The following is a 17,531-nucleotide window of genomic DNA, read 5'->3' on the forward strand; positions in this document are numbered from 1 at the left end:
CCCCCCCCCCCCCCCCCCCCCCCAGCGAGAGGAGTTCCCGGGCTGTGTACCGTCCAAACAGACAGAATTTGAGGCCCAGAGAGGGGCTGTGCCACCGGTTTGGCCTCCCAGGTCCCAGATGGGATCAAGAGAGGGCAGGGCCCTGTCCAGCTCCAGTCCCAGCGTGGTGGGGCAGCTGTGTCCCTAGGAGGAGACAGACCCGCTGCTCGGCCTGCCTGAGCCAGCAGAGTCCCAGGACGTGGTTGTCTTTCTGCGACATGTGCTGTCCTGTGTTTAAAAGCCGAGTATGATCAGAATTGTGTTCTTTCTGGGGACTTTCTTTTTTTTTTCTTTCTTTTTTTTTTTTTTTAATTTTTTTATTTGACAGAGATCACAAGCAGGCAGAGAGGCAGGCAGAGAGAGAGGAGGAAGCAGGCTCCCCGCTGAGCAGAGCCCGATGCGGGGCTCGATCCCAGGACCCTGAGATCATGACCTGAGCCGAAGGCAGAGGCTTTAACCCGCTGAGCCCTCCAGGGGCCCCCCTTCTGGAGACTTTCTAGGAAAGACTCTTTCATTGCCTTTTCCAACCTGAAGCAGCCACCTGTGTCCCTTGGCCCTTGGCTTCTCGCCAGCCGTGTCGGGTCTCAAGCCCCTGCTTCCTCATGTCTCCTTCTCTTCTGCCTCTCAGGCGCAGGGACCACCCAGGTCCCCCAGCATCCTTTCTCCGTCTCCAGAGCCTCCACTTCGTCCTCTGGGCAGAGTCCCTTTTGCCACCGGAGGTCATCGTTGTAGCAGCTCTGGGAATCAGTACATGGGCAGGTCGTTTGGACGTCCCGGCTCCTGGGCCGTCGGCGGGACAGCTCTTGACAAACCCCAGGGGCTGTTGCCGCTGCCAGGCCCTTCTTTCTGCCTGGCCGCCACTTGCTGTTGCGGGCCCCGGGCCCATGTGTTAGACTGCAGCCCCCGGAAAGCCAGGCCCGGGGATCTGAGCGGCTCTGGGCCGGTTGCCCTGGGAGTTCCTGGGCTGCGGGAACTCTCTATGCCTGGGTTTGGGGTTGACTGCTGGGTTCTGGTCTTGGAAAAAGCATGTGGGCGTCTACTAGGACTTGGGGGCTGAGTTGCTGTGACAAAGCGGCCCAGACCAAGGGCTTACACCAACTTTATTTCCTCAGTCTGGAAGCCGGAAGTCCAAGGTCGAGGTGTACGCAGGTTCTGAGCTTCCTTCTGGGCATGTGCGTGGCCTTTGTTCTCCTGTGTATTTTCATTGTTTTCCCTCCGGGTGTCTGTGTCTAGCTTTCCTTCTATAAGGACAGTAGTCAGAATCAGGGTCACCCTAAGGAGCTCACGGTAACTGGGTTGCCACCGTGGAGGCCCGATATCCAAGTAAGCTCGTGTTTTGAGGCCATGGTGGGGACTTCAGAGGCCTGCCCTTCGGCTGCTGATAGGGACCCAGGACAGACCTTGTTGGCTCAGCCCCAGGCGTGGATTTGGGTCGGAGAAAGCTGGGATGTTAGCACCCAGAGCTTCCGGGGCATTGTGCGTGGTGGCGGGGATAGGGTTGGACGTGGGGATGGAAGGTGGCACTGTCCCTGTGGCCCACTGTCACAGGCTAGGACTAGACAGGGTGGCCTTGGCCTGCCTCACAGGCTGGGGCTGGGTCTCAGATGGCCTGGCATCCTCAGTCCTTGCCTGGCTCAGGGTCAGGGTGGGTGAGGCCATCCCAGGGCATAGATGTGAGAGGCCGGGGGGTGCACACAGGGCGCGGTGGTAGTAATGCAGTGGCCACCAGCCCCCGGGGCTCTGCCTGCCACTTCCCTTACTTAGCCTTGTGGTTGGGGGTTGGGGGGGGCTTGCCTGGAGCTTGCCCCCTTGGGACCTGTCAGCAGGCAGCCCCCACTCAGTGGTGTCCACAGCCTGCGGCTGGACCCTGATGGATTTGCTCGGCCGGTGCTGAGCCCCCAGGAGAGGGGAGCCAGGCCTGGCTGTGTGGGCTGGGGGAACAGGAGGGGATGGCTGGAATTTCATTCCCATGTGATGGAAACCCTTGGGAAGTGCTGTTGAGAATGGCAGTGGGAGCTAAGTGCTGGGGACACGGGCGGGAGAGGGGCCATGTGCCCGGTGGCGGCGGCCAGGGCTTTGGGGAGCCCTGCCCAGCTTTCCGCGGGTGGGCAAGGGCTTGAGCTGAAGGCAGGGACTGCCTGTGCTCCTGCTCCTGCCCCTGCCCCTGCCCCAGCCCCAGCCCCAGCCGCGCGGCAGCTGGTCTGCCTCTGGCCGGCTCTGCTAGGAGCCAGAGGTGGGAGCTGCTGGGTCATGGGGACGGAGAGCACTGGCCTGCATTGCTCACCGACCCCCAGTAGGGAGCTGGGCGCCTGCCAGCCTGTCCTTTCTGGGGCCCGTTAGCCCATCTGTGATTTGGGGTGCATCAAACACAGGAGAAGGCCGTGGGCTTGCCCTCATGGGGGGGCTTCCTGTCCACTCTGTTGCGGGGGGGTGTCGGCCCCTGAGGCGTAATGTGGGCTTGAGATGCGGTGCCCTGCTGAGTCCGGTGACGCAGGTTCCGGGTCAGGGAGGACCCTGAGGGAGGCTGACAGGCAGCTGTGCGGCCCCCGGTCACCCAGAGCCTTCAAGGGCTGAGCCCGTGGGCCAGGTGACAGGTGTATAGCCTGGGGGAGGCAAGGTGCTATGGAGTGCCTGTCCCTGGCACAGAACAGCTCCTTTTTCTACCCTCACTGGGCCCTCAACTCTTTTCTGTCCCATCTGCGGTTCCAAGCTGTGCTGCCTGGTCCCATTAGGGCCCTGGCTGTCCCAGGGTTATGGGCAGAGACAGCCAGCTGTGGGTCCGGCACTACCCCCTGCCCGGCTCCCCTGGGCCCTGTGCTTCCTGCTTGGGTTTGTGCTCACAGGGCCACCTCCCCCCTGGGCTGGAGTATCGCAGGTGGACTGAGCAGGGCCAACAGGAGCTGCTTCTTAGTGTCCAGCCGGTCCCCCACACGTGTTGAGGTTCTGATTTCTTGGTGGCTGTGAACCGGGGCACCCTGGGAGCAGGCTGGGGGTCGGGGGCACATCCTCACTTCCCCTCTGCCTTCCAGAGCTCAGGCCCTGGGGCCTCTAGCGGACCCAGCGGGGATCACAGCGAGCTTGCCGTCCGCATTGCCAGCCTGGAAGTGGAGAATCAGAGCCTGCGAGGAGGTGAGTCTCTGAGCCTAACGGGTGGGATGCCCGCCCTCCCCTGCCCCCTGGTCCCCCACTAGTCCCCCGCCCTTGGACCAACACCCTCTTTGCCCCCACAGTGGTGCAGGACCTGCAGCAGGCCGTCTGCCGGCTTGAGGCCCGGTTGAGCGCGCTGGAGAAGAGCTCCCCCACCCACCGGGCCACAGCCCCACAGACCCAGGTGAGGACCCTTCTCAGACCAGGGGCCCTCCGCCTGGGCACGGGGTGGGGGCAGAAGGCGCTCCTGGCCCTCACCCCAATGGGGGCCTGGCGTCTTCGAGGCCCCTGGCTAGGGTGCTGTAGCCGGGGGCCCTGTGGCATAGGCCTCAACCTCCCCACCCCCAATGGCAGCACGTGTCCCCCATGCGCCAAGTGGAGCCCCCTGGCAGGAAGGCAGCTACTGCCGCGGAGGACGATGAGGACGATGCCATCGACTTGTTCGGCAGCGATGAGGAAGAGGACAAGGAGGCCGCGCGGCTGCGAGAGGAAAGGCTGCGGCAGTACGCCGAGAAGAAGGCCAAGAAGCCTGCGCTGGTGGCCAAGTCCTCCATCCTCCTGGATGTCAAGCCTGTGAGTGGCCCACCCCTGCCTCTGCCCCCATGTTGCCTTGGAACTGTGGGCTGTAAGCCTAGACTGCTCTGGGGAAACGGGACATTCCCCGGGGTCTGCGGGCCCCTGACCCAGCCTCTGCACACTCTTCCCCCGCAGTGGGACGATGAGACGGACATGGCCCAGCTGGAGGCCTGCGTGCGCTCCATCCGGTTGGACGGGCTGACCTGGGGGGGCTCCAGGCTGGTGCCCGTGGGCTACGGCATCCGCAAGCTGCAGATCCAGTGTGTGGTAGAGGACGACAAGGTGGGGACCGACCTGCTGGAGGAGGAGATCACCAAGTTCGAGGAGCATGTGAGTGGCCAGGCCCCCACGCATACCCACGGCCTGGTGGGTGGCCAGAGTGGGTGGGTCTTCGGGAGACTGGGCCCCCTGTGATGAGTGGCCTTCCTCCTCCTCAGGTGCAGAGCGTCGACGTAGCTGCTTTCAACAAGATCTGAGCGCGGGCTCCAGGCCTGGGTGTGTGAGGCCCCACAGCCATTAAAGACTGAGAGTGCACTGTCTGGCTCCTGTCCTCGTCTGGGCCCCGGGGGGCGGGCACATTCAGTGAGCAGCACTGACGGGCTCCGGGCCTCACGCTTGGCCTGCGTCTCATTAGTGTCCCAGCTGGGCCCCTGTCCTGCTGCTGCTCCACCAGTGACCCCAGGGGCCAACCCCACCCTCCCCTTTCTTGATCTCGGCACAGTGTTCTTGAGGCTGTGTGACCTCACTCTCCATCTGCCCCGTGTCTCTCTCCCGACTGCCCTCCTGATGGCGCTCCACCCTTGGTTCCAAGGTTCCAAGGTTCTGCTGAGTTGGAGCTGCTGCAGCCAGAAAGGGTGTGGGTCGCCCCTCTGCAGGGGCTGCTGGACCATCTGAGGCACGCAAGGCCCCCCTCCACTCTGCCTCCTCTGGGTTCCATTCCCTGCCAAGCTGACCCCATGGGAGCAGAGGCGTCCAAGGAAGAAAGGTCCCAGCAGCCGTCCAGGCCCTACTGCGGTGACGACTCATGGGCCAAAGTGGGGCCTGGGAGCGACCATGCCAGGCCTCTCACAAAGCCTGGCCGACTCCTTAGATGAGGCCCCTGCTGCTTAAGCCCTCCGTGTGCAGCCCAGTCTGTTCTGTGGCCTGCCCGTCCCTCCCTCCCTGGCGACCTGGACCCTGGACAGGCCCAGGATAAATGACCCTGTGGAGTCGGCCCACAGTCCTGTCTGGGCAGTACTTGGCCCTGGCGGCCTCTCCCTGGACTGTTGGCCAGCCTGTCTCGTGAGCCAGCCATTCTCTGAGCTGGGGATAAAGGGTGTGCGCTTTGGGGACTTCTGGTCAGAACTGCTGTCCTCAGGGGGCCCCCCCTTGATGGTGGGGGGCCTGAGTACAGGCTGTCCCCGTTAGGTGCAAAATTCTGGGTGCCTGCCGAGGGTGGCCCAGCGGCCCCCTTGCTCTGTGTCAGCACCACACTGGTCCCTGAGCCACAGTGTGGCACCACCTACATGTCCTTGAGGAGCAGGTTCCCTAGTCCCTGCCCCGCCAACCGGCTCCAAGCTGGGTCAGGGGGCGGGGGCCTCAGCAGGCCTCGCCCCGCGGGCGGGGGCGTCACGTGGGGCGGGGGTGGGGCCGGGGAGCGGGCGCGGCCCGGCGCGGACTCGGCGGGACCGGAGTCCGTGCGGCCGGGCGAGATGGCGGCAGAGCAGGACCCCGAGGCGCTCGAGGCGCTCGCGGCAGCTCGGCCGCTGCTGACCGACCTCTACCAGGCCACCATGGCGCTGGGTTACTGGCGCGCGGGGCGGGCGCGGGAGCAGGCCGAGTTCGAGCTCTTCTTCCGCGGATGCCCGTTCGGCGGCGCCTTCGCCCTGGCCGCGGGGCTGCGCGACTGCGTGCGCTTCCTGCGCGCCTTCCGCCTGCGGGACGCAGGTAGCCCCCCGCCCCCCGCCCCCGCTGGACACCCGCGCCCCCCGCGGATCTGCCCCTCCCCCATCCCCACTCCCCGCTGACGAGCCCGAACGACGCTTCCGCCCGCCCCGCGTCCCCCGTGGCCCAGCGAGCCTCCCGGGACCCCCGACGAGCCCTCCACGGTCGGCGCTAGCTCCAGCCCACGAGGGCCTCTGTCACCCGCAGACGTGCAGTTTCTGGCCTCGGTGCTGCCGCCCGACACGGACCCCGCCTTCTTCGAGTACCTTCGTGCCGTCGACTGCTCCGACGTGACGGTGCGGGCCCTGCCCGAGGGCTCCCTTGCCTTCCCCGGCGTGAGTGCGGGCCGAGCCGGGCAGAGGGCGCGGGCCGAGCGCGCCGGACGCCGACCTGACCCCACCCCCGGGCCCCCTTTGACCCCGCTGCAGGTGCCCTTGCTGCAGGTGGGCGGGCCGCTTCTGGTGGTGCAGCTGCTGGAGACGCCCCTCCTCTGCCTCGTCAGCTACGCCAGGTGGGGCCCCGCCCAGCTGGAGGTCAACGGCGGGACCGAGCTGGGCCCCCTGGAGGACCAACGGGGACTTCCGGGGGGCGGGCCTTCCGGATGGGACGCGGTTATGCCCGGGGAGCGGAGCGCGTGGCCCCGGACTGTGGAGAGCACAACCCGACCCTACTCCCGCTGTGGGGGAACGCGGAGGGGGCCCGGGCCGCGGCGCCGTCATGACCCTCAACGCGGGTCCCTTGCTTCCTTGCCCCCCGACAGCCTCATCGCCACCAACGCTGCGCGGCTGCGCCTGATCGCGGGTCCGAAGAAGCGGCTGTTGGAGATGGGGCTGCGCCGAGCCCAGGGCCCGGATGGGGGTCTTACGGCCTCTACCTATAGCTACCTGGGCGGTAAGAGCCGGAGGAGGGAGGCAGGGGCCCCGGGAAGGAGACTCCCTCCAAGCCTTCCAGCCCCACCTGACGCCCTCCGGACCCGGCGCAGGCTTTGACGGCAGCAGCAATGTGCTGGCAGGACAGCTGCGGGGCGTGCCCGTGGCGGGAACCCTGGCTCACTCTTTCATCACGTCCTTTTTGGGCACCGAGGTGCCCCCCGACCCGGTCAGTACCTCTCTTCCCCGCTGCTGCGCCCCACAGGGCAGACCCCAAAGCCAGTCCTTGCCCAGGGGAGGGTGGTCTGGCCGCTGCTTCGCGCAGGCAGGTGGTCGGCCCGGCTCAGCTGAGCCCCCCCGGCAGGTAGCCCCAGTGCTGCGTGGGGAGCGGGCAGCCCTCAGCCAGGGCTTAGGCAGTCCTCACCCTGCAGCATGGGCTGCGCGGCCTTCACTGAGCCCTTTCCATAGATGTTGGCCCCAGCTGCTGGCCAGGGCCCCAGAGTGGATCTGGCTGCTCGTGTGGAGGCGTGGCTGGATCGCGTGTGTGCCCACCTAGGACGGGGGGTGCAGGAGCCCCACCGGGGGGAGCGGGCGGCCTTTGTGGCCTATGCCCTGGCTTTCCCCCGGGCCTTTCAGGGCCTGCTGGACACGTACAGTGTGCAGAGGTGAGGCCCAGGTTCTCCCCTGGGTGGGCCCTGCAGGGCAGCTGCGGCCTCATCGAACCTCGTCGTTCCTGCCGGCAGGAGCGGTCTCCCTAACTTCCTGGCCGTGGCCCTGGCGCTGGGGGAGCTGGGCTACCGAGCGGTGGGTGTGAGACTGGACAGCGGTGACTTGCTCCAGCAGGCCCAGGAGATCCGCAGGGTCTTCAGGACCATTTCGGGCCAGTGAGTCCCGTGGGGCGGCTGATGCCCACTGAGAGATCCTCTTGGGGGCAGGAGTGTTGGGCCGGGGCCGAGGAGGGCGCAGTGTGTCTCTCCCAAAGTGAGGAGGTCTGATCTGGTTGCTGCCAGAGTAGAGACACTGGGGCCTTGGCAGGGAAATCAGGGATGGGTTCACCCGGGCCCCCATAAGCAAAAGGCCAGGGCCCATGTGGCCGGAGGCAGATGGTCAGGTGTGGGGGAGGGGTGCGTAACCGGGGAGGGAGGGCTGATCGGTGCACCAGGGACCGTCTGAGGGGCTGCCCCCATCACAGGTTCCAGATGCCCTGGCTGGAATCCATCTCCATCGCCGTCAGCAACAACATTGGCGAGGAGGAGCTGGCCCGGCTGGCCCAGGAGGTGGGGTAGGGCAGGGTTGGGCCAGAGGGGGGCTCAGGGGGCCCTGGGCCTGCAGACGCTCACAGGCTTCCGTGCCACCTTCTCTCTCCTGGTCCAGGGCAGTGAGGTCAACGTCATCGGCATCGGCACCAGCGTGGTCACATGTCCCCGCCAGCCTTCCCTGGGCTGCGTCTATAAGGTCGGGGTGGGGTCTGGGACCCAGTGGGGTGGGCCCGAGGGACCACTGGCCGGGGGAGGAGAGTCCAGCAAGCCCGTTTCTGCAGCTGGTGTCCGTGGGAGGCCAGCCGCGCATGAAACTGACCGAGGACCCCGAGAAACAGACGCTCCCTGGGAGCAAGGCTGCTTTCCGGCTCCTGCGCGCCGATGGTGAGGCCCGTCCCACGCCTCCCACTCCTCCGTGGCCCTTCTCAAGTCCCCAGGCCCCCTGCGTTATTCTCGGCACACACTCAGGGTCTCCGCTGTTGGACGTGCTGCAGTTGGCGGAGGAGCAACCCCCCCAGGCTGGCCGAGAGCTCAGGGTCTGGCCTCGAGGGGCCCAGGAAGCCTGGACCGTGAAGCCTGCCCGTGTGGAGCCCCTGCTGAGACTCTGGGTCCAGCGGGGACAGGTAGCTGCCTCCACCTCCTCCCTTAGTCTGCTCCTTCAACCCAAGTGGAGCCGGGCCTCTGACCCTGACCTCGGACCCAGCCCTTGCCTTCCCTCTTCCCTCCAGCTGTGTGAGCCCCTCCCATCTCTGGCCGAATCGAGAGCCTTCGCCCAGCTGTCCCTGAGCCATCTGAGCCCGGACCACAAGCGGCTGGAGCAGCCTGCCCCCTACCCGGTAGGTGCTCCTGGCCCCCATGTGCCCCCGCCCCCCTCCTCCGCCTGCCTCCCCTTCATCCCTGTGGCCACCCATCATCCTCTCTCCTTCCTGTAGGTGGCGCTGTCTGATAAGCTCCGGGCCCTGGTGGCCAGCCTGCTGGCCGGAGGGTCCTCATGAACACGGCGGGGTCAGGGCCACCTCAGACCAACACGAGTCACTCACTGTCCTGCACACCTTGTCATGTGTCTTTCTTTACCCATCTTGGTGCTCACTGGACCCCCAGGGCCTGCAAGGGAGGCTGCCCTCGGGGGTCAGCGCCTGGGTTCAAGCTCCCAGGGAGGCCCAGGCTCTGCCAGGGTGGGGAGGCGGCCCGGGGCTGGGGTCTGAGGGTGGCCGGGCGCTAGGCCGAGGCTGGCAGTCGGAGGCTTGTGCAGCTGGGCTGGTCTGAGGCTGGAGGGAAAGGGGGGCTCCTGGTGCCCACCTAGGAGTTGGTGCGGTTATTGCAGAAGGCTGGGGAGGGAGAGCCACGGGTTGGGATGAGGAACCGAGAGGGTCTTGGGGATTTCCTGGATCCAGGCGTGGCCCCAGATTCCCACGCCAGCCAAGGGCACTCTGTGGAGGAGTCAGCAGGACCCCTCATGCTTGCCAAGCCCAGGAGAAGCCCGGGCGTCCCTGGCCGCTGCGGAGGCCGCCCTGCAGGACTCTACCGCGGGGGGACGCTGTGCTTGTGGGTGCCACACCATCTGCCACGGGGCCAGCCAGGCCCGCCTTGGGGGAAGCCAGCTCCTGACCCCGTGGCCTTACCGAGGAGAGGAAGGTTCGGGGGGTGTGTTAGAGCCAGCGAAGAGATGAACAGCTCTGGGCTGGTCCGGCTGCTGTGCGGACAAAGCTGGTCAGGTGTCCGCCGGCTTGGGTGACTCGGGTTCCACCAGAACCAGCCGGGAGAGATGTTCTCGGCCCCGTGGGGCGGGGGAGCCAGGCCTCTCTGACCCTGGCAGCACCAGGGGGCCAGGGCACGCAAGGCGGGGTGCTGGCTTCCCGGGGCGGTTCCGAGAACACTTCACCTCTTCAAGCATCTGTGGCCAGACTGGCTCTTCCGGACCCCAAGACTGAGGCGGGGCCTCGGCCCGCGTCCCTGGGGGAGGGTGACAGGATTTGGGGCAGAGGCCCGGTCAGGCCAGCCCTGCGGAGCGCGAGGCTGGGACAGATACAGACTCACAAACACCCAAGGGCGGAACCAGGCCCAGGTACCCACGGGGCACAGCTGCCCAGCGGCACACTTCCTCGTGCCAGGACCCAGGAGCCCTGTGCTGCAGGGTTGGGTGGAGGGGGACCCTCAGAACCGGCCAGGACCCAGATGGCCCACCCCGACGGTGGCAGGCCCCTGTAAGGGCACCTGGGTGCCAGTGGCGCCGCCCCCTCACCTCTGCTCCACCCCAGGCCGGCCTGAACTCAGGTGGTGACACCTGTCTCACCACCCTCCTCGCCAAGATGTCTGGCTGGGTCGGAATGCCGGGGGGGGGGGGCGGCCCAGCTCTGGGCCCCAGGCAGGGCCTTAGCTCAGGGCTGGGCCCTGACTTCTGGACCTGGACCCTGCCGAGGTCTCCTCAGGGCTGTCCACACCAGCCCAGAGGGGTCGGATGTCAGGGTGAAGGGCCCCCCCTTCTTGCAGAACCACCATCCCAGGGGTCCTACCCCTGCCCCGGGGCCCTGAGGGTAGGCCAGCCCCCCCGCCCCCACACCCCAGCTTCAGGCCAGCTACTCACTGCTAGCAGCAAGGGCAGGAGGGCCCTTCACGCGCCCCGGATATGCACACCTGGGGGTGCGTCTGGGGAGCGCCCCAGCCCCCACCCAGGAAGCGCAGGAGCACACGCACGCACCACCACGCCTGCCCCGTCCTGCCTGCCCAGGGCCAGCTTCTAGGTCAGGCCCGGGCACGACTTCCCAGAAGAAGCAGCAGGCGCTGCTGGATCCAGCCTCGAGGCTTGGGGCGAGCCGGGGGCCATGGCTTGGGGGGCGTGGGGCCAGGCCCGCCGGGATCCTGTGGGGGCTCTAACCCTGACAGCTCTGGCTGAAGGGATCCAGGCCAACCAGGGGCAGACCCCAGGTCACTCTGCTCTTGGCCGTCAGCCCGGACATGGGCTTGAACCTGAGTCGGAGCCTAAGAGTGCGGCTGCCATCCCTGCCCCGGGCTGTGAGTCCCCTGAGGGACCCTGTCAGGTGAGTGGGAAGGGAGACTGCAGGGACCACACCAAGGAAGATGGGGTTGCTGGGGGAAGACAGCTGGGAGAGTCAAGGGCACTTGGTACATCCCACCCACCCTGCCCTAGGACCCGCAGAGTTCCCGGGAGGAGGGGGCCCTTGCGGACCTGGCAGCGTACACAGCTGCCTGCCTGGAGGAGGCCGGCTTTGTGGGGACGCAGGCAACAGCGCTCACACTGTCCTCAGCTCCGGAGGCCCGGGGCCAGCCTCTGGAGGCGCAGGTGAGCCATCGCCCCGGCCCGCCCCCAGCTCCTGCTGTTGAGTTCTAAGGTTGGGGCATGGCTGCACCTGCCCCGCGGGGGTGGGGCGATAGGTCCCTGACGTCTGTTCCTCCCCGCCAGGTGTACGCCCTGGTGAGCGGGCTGCTGGCGCAGGTGCCCAGCCTGGCCGAAGGGAGGCCCCGGCGGGCGGCCCTCCGGGTGCTGAGCGCGCTGGCCCGGGAGCACGCTCGGGAGGTGGTGTGTGCGCTGCTGCGCAGCTCGCTGCCCCCAGACCGGTAATCCGCCTCACCCAAGCCAGCAGCCACATCCCCAAGGCCCCCAAGCAGCTTCCTTCCCCCTTCCTGATTGGCTGTGGAGTCGGGGGCGGAGCCTCTGAATTGCCCCGCCCCCACCCCATTCCCGTCCTCCATCCCCTCCCCACCCCTCACGCCTCGGGGGGTCCTCCGGGGTCCTCAAGGCTGTCCTGGCCTGGGGGCCTGCCTCCCCCCTCCAGGTCACACTGGGAGCCCAGCCTGGGGCTCCAAGGTGGGACAAGCGAGCCAGGTGGCGGCTTCTCCCCAGCGTCCCTGGCTCTTTGGTCAATCTGCCCAGGAGAAGTTCTCTCGGGTTTCCTTCTGTACAGTGACTGTGCCCAACACCAGGTCTGTCGCCCTGCTGGTGGCCCCAGGGAGCCCCGGATGGCCCCCGCCGGGCAGCTTAAATTTTTCCTCTGGGGTGTGCGGGTGGAGTGCCCGGGGGATGGTTTCCCGACTCTTCCCCAGGCTGGAGTCTTCGTGGCCGCCTCCCACCCTGACCTGGGGACTCCCCACATCAGACCCTGTCTCAGCGGCTCCTACCCCCAGGGCGGCGGCTGAACTGTGGCCCAGCCTGAGCCGGAATCAGTGCGTGAACGGGCAGGTGCTGGTCCAGCTGCTGTGGGCGCTGAAGGACCAAGCGGGGCGGGAGCTGGAGGCCTTGGCGGTAGGTGAGGGGCCCACGCAGCCTGGGGCCTCCCCCAGGACCTAGGGGGTGGGAGGGTCTGGCCCCGGGGTGGGGGCGCCAGGGCGGCAGGCCCAGCGCGTTCGTCACGTTCCTCAAGGGTCCGAGGCTTCGTCCTAGCTCTCCAGCGGCGGAACCTGAGCTGGGCTGCTTGTTCCGCAGGCCACTCGGGCCCTTGGGGAGATGCTGGCTGTGTCTGGTTGCGTGGGTGCCACGCGGGGCTTCTACCCACACCTCCTGCTCCTGCTGGTCACGCAGCTACACCAGCTAGCGCGGGGCGTGCGCGCCCCTGGCTCCCCGAAGGGGTTGGGCCCCTCGCAGCGAGGGCCGCCGCACAGCCACGCCAGGTGAGGGCCCGCAGCGGAGGGAAGGGGGGCGGGGCCGGTGCCCTCCCGGCCCCTCCACCCACCCGCTGCCTGCCCCTACCCAGCTGCGCGGTGGAGGCCTTGAAGGCCTTGCTCACCGGGGATGGCGGCCGCATGGTAGTCACGTGCATGGAGCAGGCTGGAGGCTGGAGGAGGCTGGTGGGAGCCCACACCCACCTAGAAGGCGTCCTGCTGCTGGCCAGGTGCTGGAGGGGGCGCTGGGGAAGAGGCGGGGGCAGGAGGCGGGGTCGGCTTGAGGCTTCTCCAGGGGCGGGAGGGGAGACGAGAGAGCACCCCACTTCCCCCCCCATCCAGTGCCATGGTGGCCCACGCGGACCACCACCTGCGAGGCCTGTTCGCGAACTTGCTGCCGCAGCTACGCAGCCCCGACGACACGCAGCGCCTCACGGCGATGGCCTTCTTCGCCGGGGTGAGCCTGCTTCCCACCCGGCCGGGGAGGGGCGCCGGCGGCGTGCGGCCGCCCTCGCGCGCGCTGACCGCGTGCCCCCCCGTCCCACCCCGGCTCAGCTGCTGCAGAGTCGGCCCACGGCGAGGCTCCTGCGGGAGGAGGTCATCCTGGAGCGGCTCCGGGCCTGGCAGGGCGACCCCGAGCCCACCGTGCGCTGGCTGGGCCTGCTGGGCCTCGGCCACCTGGCGCTGAACCGCGGGAAGGTGAGGGACAGGGCTGGGGGCGGCGGACCGGGCGGGGGCCTCGAGGGGCCGCCCACGAGTCGCTGCCCCCGCAGGTGCGGCACGTGAGCAGGCTGCTGCCCGCGCTGCTGGGTGCGCTGGGCGAGGGCGACGCGAGGCTCGTGGAGGCGGCGCTGGGCGCGCTGGGGAGGCTCCTGCTGCAGCCTGGGGCGCCGGTGCGGCTCCTGAGCGCCCAGCTGGGGCTGAGCCTCCCGCGGCTGCTGGACGACGTAAGCCCCGCCCCTCCAGGCCGCGCCCCCACCCCCACCCCGCCCCACCCCCGTTCCGCCCATCCCTCCCCCGCCCCAGACCCCCACCCCCGCCAGGCCTTCTCCGTCTGCCCTGACCGCGTCCTCCCACGCAGGCCAGGGAGTCGGTCCGCGCCTCGGCCGTGGGGCTTCTCGGGACGCTGGTGCGGCGGGGCCGGGGCGGGCTCCGGGTGGGGCTCCGCGGCCCCCTCCGGAAGCTGGTGCTCCAGAGCGTCGTCCCTCTGCTGTTGCGCCTGCAAGATCCCAGCCGGGAGGCTGCTGAGGTCAGCTGCCCCCCAAGACTGTCCCATTGCTGTCCCCACCCACCCCCACCCGTCCCCACCCTGCGCAGCTCCTTATATTTCTACCAGGACCTCAGGTGCAAGTGTCCAGGGCTCCCGGTTCCTGGTCTTTCCTGGACCACTTGCCCTGGGCTCCTCCACCTCTCATCCTGGCCACACGCCGCTGGCTCCCTCCAGCCACTTTCTGGACCCTAACCCTGCTCCCTTCCCCTGCCCTAGAGTTCAGAGTGGACCCTGGCCCGCTGTGACCAGGCCTTGCGTTGGGGCCTGCTGGAGGACACGGTCACCGTGGCCCACTACGACAGCCCTGAGGCCCTAAGCCGCATCTGCCACTGCCTGGTCAGTAGGGGGAGGACGGTGACAGCGATGGGGTGTGGTCAGCTGCCCACTCGGCCCAGTATGCACCAGGGCACTACCCCCAAAACTCGGTCTCCTCACTCTCCCAGCCAAGGCGGTGGCCGGTCTAAGACCTCTGGCCCTGAGGCCTTGCCCTGGGGGTTCCCCTGGGCCCCACAGGCCCTGGGCTGACGTCTGCCACCTGCTTTCCATGTGGGATGGGTCCTGCGATACTGTCATGACCCTGTCTGCCCCCAGGTTCAGCAGTACCCAAGTCACACCCCCAGCTTCCTGAGCCAGACCCAGGGCTACCTGCGGAGCCCACAGACCCCTTTGCGCTGGGCCGCGGCCGTGCTCCTAGGTGAGTGAGGCAGTCCTGGTGTCTGTCCCTCGCGCTCAGAGCTCTGGGAGCTGGACCAGCCCTTCCCTGATGGGCGCCGGCGGCCAGCGCTCACGGGCATGTCTCGGTCCAGGCTTCCTCGTCCATCACACCAGCCCTGGCCGTGTCAACCAGGACCTGCTGGACGCCCTGTTCCGGGGTGAGGGCCCAGCTCGCTCAGCGGCGTGTGGGGTCCTGGAGAGGCTGGGGGCGCTAGGTCGCAGTGGCTGGGAACGGCCGGGTGGAGGGCCAGGCGCCTGGGATACGTTGTGGTTCTGAGAGCTCTCTGGCCCTGTCTGAGCTGCCCTGTCCCTGCAGACCTGGGACAGCTGCAGAGTGACCCAGAGCCCGCCGTGGTCGCCGCAGCTCATGCGTCCGCCCAACAGGTGGCGCTGCTGGCCCGTGCCCAGGCCCAGCCCCGCCGCCCACGTCTCCTCCGCCTGCGCCTGCATCTCCTCCGCTCAGGCCTCTGGCACCGCCGCCGGCCCCCCCGGCCCCCACCAGTCTACCCCAACAGCCCGTTCCAGCCCCAGAGCGTCATAGGCCGCTGGGGCTGCCTGGGACCCGGCTGTGCCTGAGCCCGAGCCAGCCTGGAGGGTCCCTGGGGTCGCAGACCAGCAGCGCTCGGCTCCGTGGCCAGTCCTGGCAGGGGCAGGTGTGCAGGAGCGGCTCCCCTTGAGGGCCCCCCACCCTGGGCCCCGGGCCTGGATGCGCACCAACCCTCCCTCTCTAGGGACGCACCGCCACGACAGGCACGCGACCCAGGACCGTGGGGCCTTCTGTCCAAGCACGGTCTTGCCTTCAGCCCGCCTTGCCTCTTGCTCACCAGGGCCATCTGTCCCCACTAAGGCCAGCAACCTGAGTGTGCCCCACCCCCCCAGCTTGGATGGCACCGGCACCTAGCTGGGGTCCGATGGGGGACACGGTGACCCTGGCCCAAGCCTGGGAGCTGGGGCCACGAGAAGCCACCTGCTTGCTGGGTCTTCACGCATGGCCCGCTCTGCCTCCCCAGCCTGTCTGGGCTGTCCTCCCCGGTGGCTCAAAGTCCCCCACCACATGTCCCACTCCTCGCTGGCCTGTCACCATCCCCGCCCCCCACTCCTGTGCATCGCGTCAGACCTCACCTGAGCCCTCTCTGGGTTTCCCCTGACTTCCCCACTGGAGGCTGGGGATGGGCTTCTGGTGTGGGGTGCCACCTCCTGCCCCCTCCAGACTGAGCCCTCAGGTGGCTCCCCAGTGCCCTCCCTGGGCTGGAACGAGGACAGCGTGACGGCACGTGCTGGGAGGAAGCGGCTCTGGGTCCTGGCGGACCCCTCCGCCCAGAACGCCTGTCTTGAGACGTTCTCTTGCCTTTCCGGGCCCACCCCCCAACGCCATGTCCTCAGAGAGATCTTGGCTCATGCCGCCTCTTGGAGGGCTGGGACCCGTCCCACCACGTCTGGGGACCCCCTTGGGGTCCCGCCTGTCCCCTGTGGGAAGTGGTTAAAATAAACACAGGTGGATTACAGGGGTCTGGTATGAGTCTGGGAACCGGGTCTGGGCCAAGGATGGAGTCCTGATGACCGTGGCCTGGTCCAGCGTCTGGCTCAGGCTGGGATGATGGATAAGGCAGTGAGTATCGAACGAGGAGTAAGGGTCAGCCCGCCGGGGGGTTAGAGTCAGGCTGGTTCAGGGTCCGTGTTTACGGCCAGGGAAGGCACGGGTTCACCTGCTGAGACAGAGAGAAAGCTCCGGAGCTCAGGCAGGAAGGACGTTAGGTCTTCGAGGCCGAAGCGGGGCCAGGCCAAGCGCACCAGTCGGTGTGGAAGCAGGGGATATGGTCTGGTGTCTCTGTTTAGAACTAACGAAATGTGTCACAGACCCTCCAAAGGCCCTCAGACTCCCGAGGGAGGATGGGGGAGGGAAGGAAAGGATTGTTTGGGGGTGTCCTGGGAGGCCATGCGGGCCTGGGGGCTCTCGAGCCAGTCACCTATCCGGCAGGACCGCAGCTCCCAGGATGGGGGCGCTGGGCAGGCTGGGTGTCCGTCTTCGGTTTCTCTTGAGGCCGCGGGTGTGTGCGGGGACCATCCTCAGAGCCCGCGATTTGATCTGGGCCTGAGGCTGGAGCAGGAGCCTCAGTAGCGGCCGCTGAGGTCAGAAGCAGGCCCAGCCCCCCAGGGCCGCCGCCCAGGAGCCGAAACCTGGGCTGAGCGTTGGCTGCACGCTTCCATCACCAAGCAGAGCACGGCTGGCCAGAGATGCTCTCTCGGAAGGAGGCCCCGGGCTCCTCGGAGGGCTCGGGCAGGTGGCACCCCGCCCCTTCTGCCCCAGGTCCGTCGTGCCCACGGCCCTCCCGGTTACAGGAGCGCAGGCTGTGTCCTGCACAGTGCATCCACTGGCTTGTGGTCCTGTGGCCACCCCCAGCTTGCTATGCCCCCCCAAGACCCTCTGCCTGCCAGGTGGGAGGATCGAGGACGTGTGGGGTGCAGCCCACCTTTGTCCTAGCATTCATTTCGCTCTGAGGCTGGGACACTAGATATTCTCTGGGGCTCTGGTCCTATCTCTGAGACTACTGTCCCTCCTGTTCGGTGAGTCCTGGAGCCCCCTCTCAGGGGCGGGCCGGGGCGGAACCCCCCCTTCGTCCACCTGCCAGCACGCAGAGGAAGGCCGACTGCGGTTCCCACCAAGGAAAGGCAGATTTCCCGGCTGTGCACGCTCTTGGCGATGAGGCCATGTCGGTTCCCGCCTGTGCCTGCACTCAGGTCCCCCTCTGCCATGGGTGGCTGAGGCCCGCGAGTGCCCAGGGATCTGCACCTCAGGGGCCAGGACACTCCACACACAGGGACAGACTCTTAGCCTTGAGCAGATGTGCCTGGACAAGACCCGACCGTTCAGACGAAGGTTAGGGTTAGGTCCATGCAGCCCCAGGAGGACCAGTCTGTGTGCCTGTCAGACAGCCGTGCTCTGGTCCCCGCTCCGTCCTCGCGGATGCAGCAGGACGTCCTCAAGTTCCCCGGGCAAGCTGCTCTGCCGCGTTTGCTCGGGGAGGCCAGCCCTCGGGGGAGGGCCGGGGGCCCAGCTGTGTGGCCGGTCTTCTCCGGCGGGGCCGGGTCCCAACACCTGGCAGGCCCCTTAGCCCC

General features: G+C 67.7%; 3 protein-coding genes across 11 annotated transcripts in view; all 3 read left to right on the forward strand.

Annotated features, from left to right (window-relative positions):
* The window catches only part of LOC111146512 (eukaryotic translation elongation factor 1 delta), a 14,155-nt gene extending 9,858 nt beyond the window's left edge, over window positions 1–4,297 (forward strand). For 4 of the 5 annotated variants that reach the window (XM_022502052.1, XM_022502048.1, XM_022502049.1 and 1 more), the window contains 5 exons: window positions 3,069–3,168; window positions 3,270–3,370; window positions 3,541–3,759; window positions 3,898–4,092; window positions 4,200–4,297. In XM_022502052.1, the coding sequence (XP_022357760.1) occupies window positions 3,069–3,168; window positions 3,270–3,370; window positions 3,541–3,759; window positions 3,898–4,092; window positions 4,200–4,238 (654 nt within the window). In that variant the 3' untranslated portion in view covers window positions 4,239–4,297. The other variant, XM_022502051.1, reaches the window with a different exon arrangement.
* A 1,144-nt stretch (window positions 4,298–5,441) lies between these two features.
* Window positions 5,442–8,862, forward strand: LOC111146586 (nicotinate phosphoribosyltransferase). Of its 5 annotated transcripts, none has more exons than XM_022502200.1 (13): window positions 5,442–5,688; window positions 5,893–6,020; window positions 6,114–6,196; window positions 6,446–6,576; window positions 6,668–6,783; window positions 7,023–7,219; window positions 7,298–7,438; window positions 7,747–7,831; window positions 7,929–8,009; window positions 8,095–8,197; window positions 8,282–8,436; window positions 8,542–8,649; window positions 8,746–8,862. In XM_022502200.1, exons 1-13 carry the CDS (start codon window positions 5,454–5,456, stop codon window positions 8,806–8,808), a joined length of 1,626 nt encoding a protein of 541 aa, XP_022357908.1. In that variant the 5' UTR covers window positions 5,442–5,453; the 3' UTR covers window positions 8,809–8,862. The 5 variants fall into 5 exon arrangements, with proteins under 5 accessions (XP_022357908.1, XP_022357910.1, XP_022357909.1 ...); XM_022502202.1 differs by having other exon boundaries at window positions 8,282–8,397; XM_022502201.1 differs by having other exon boundaries at window positions 5,893–5,981.
* Window positions 8,863–10,635: 1,773 nt separating this feature from the next.
* LOC111146839 (maestro heat like repeat family member 6) lies at window positions 10,636–14,990 on the forward strand. Its single transcript, XM_022502547.1, has 14 exons — window positions 10,636–10,851; window positions 10,962–11,114; window positions 11,235–11,389; window positions 11,957–12,074; window positions 12,255–12,439; window positions 12,523–12,660; window positions 12,773–12,887; window positions 12,986–13,129; window positions 13,204–13,377; window positions 13,512–13,679; window positions 13,917–14,036; window positions 14,292–14,394; window positions 14,507–14,572; window positions 14,731–14,990. The coding sequence occupies exons 1-14, from the start codon at window positions 10,636–10,638 to the stop codon at window positions 14,988–14,990; spliced, it is 2,115 nt and encodes a 704-aa protein (XP_022358255.1).
* Window positions 14,991–17,531: the final 2,541 nt, after the last annotated feature.

Source organism: Enhydra lutris, unplaced genomic scaffold (genome assembly GCF_002288905.1).
Source record: "Enhydra lutris kenyoni isolate GAN:26980312 unplaced genomic scaffold, ASM228890v2 scaffoldscaffold14, whole genome shotgun sequence".
Classification (NCBI taxonomy): Eukaryota; Metazoa; Chordata; class Mammalia; order Carnivora; family Mustelidae; genus Enhydra; species Enhydra lutris.

What these genes read in the sequence shown, in the direction of transcription:
- LOC111146586 (XM_022502199.1), top strand. Translation starts at nt 5,454, where the DNA reads ATGGCGGCAGAGCAGGACCCCGAGGCGCTCGAGGCGCTCGCGGCAGCT. An exon ending in GCTCCCTTGCCTTCCCCGGC is followed by an intron (nt 6,021 to 6,113) that starts GTGAGTGCGGGC and finishes ACCCCGCTGCAG; the next exon opens with GTGCCCTTGCTGCAGGTGGG. An exon ending in TTCAGGACCATTTCGGGCCA is followed by an intron (nt 7,439 to 7,746) that starts GTGAGTCCCGTG and finishes CCCCCATCACAG; the next exon opens with GTTCCAGATGCCCTGGCTGG.
- LOC111146839 (XM_022502547.1), top strand. Translation starts at nt 10,636, where the DNA reads ATGGCTTGGGGGGCGTGGGGCCAGGCCCGCCGGGATCCTGTGGGGGCT. An exon ending in AGCTCGCTGCCCCCAGACCG is followed by an intron (nt 11,390 to 11,956) that starts GTAATCCGCCTC and finishes TCCTACCCCCAG; the next exon opens with GGCGGCGGCTGAACTGTGGC. An exon ending in CCAGCCGGGAGGCTGCTGAG is followed by an intron (nt 13,680 to 13,916) that starts GTCAGCTGCCCC and finishes CCCCTGCCCTAG; the next exon opens with AGTTCAGAGTGGACCCTGGC.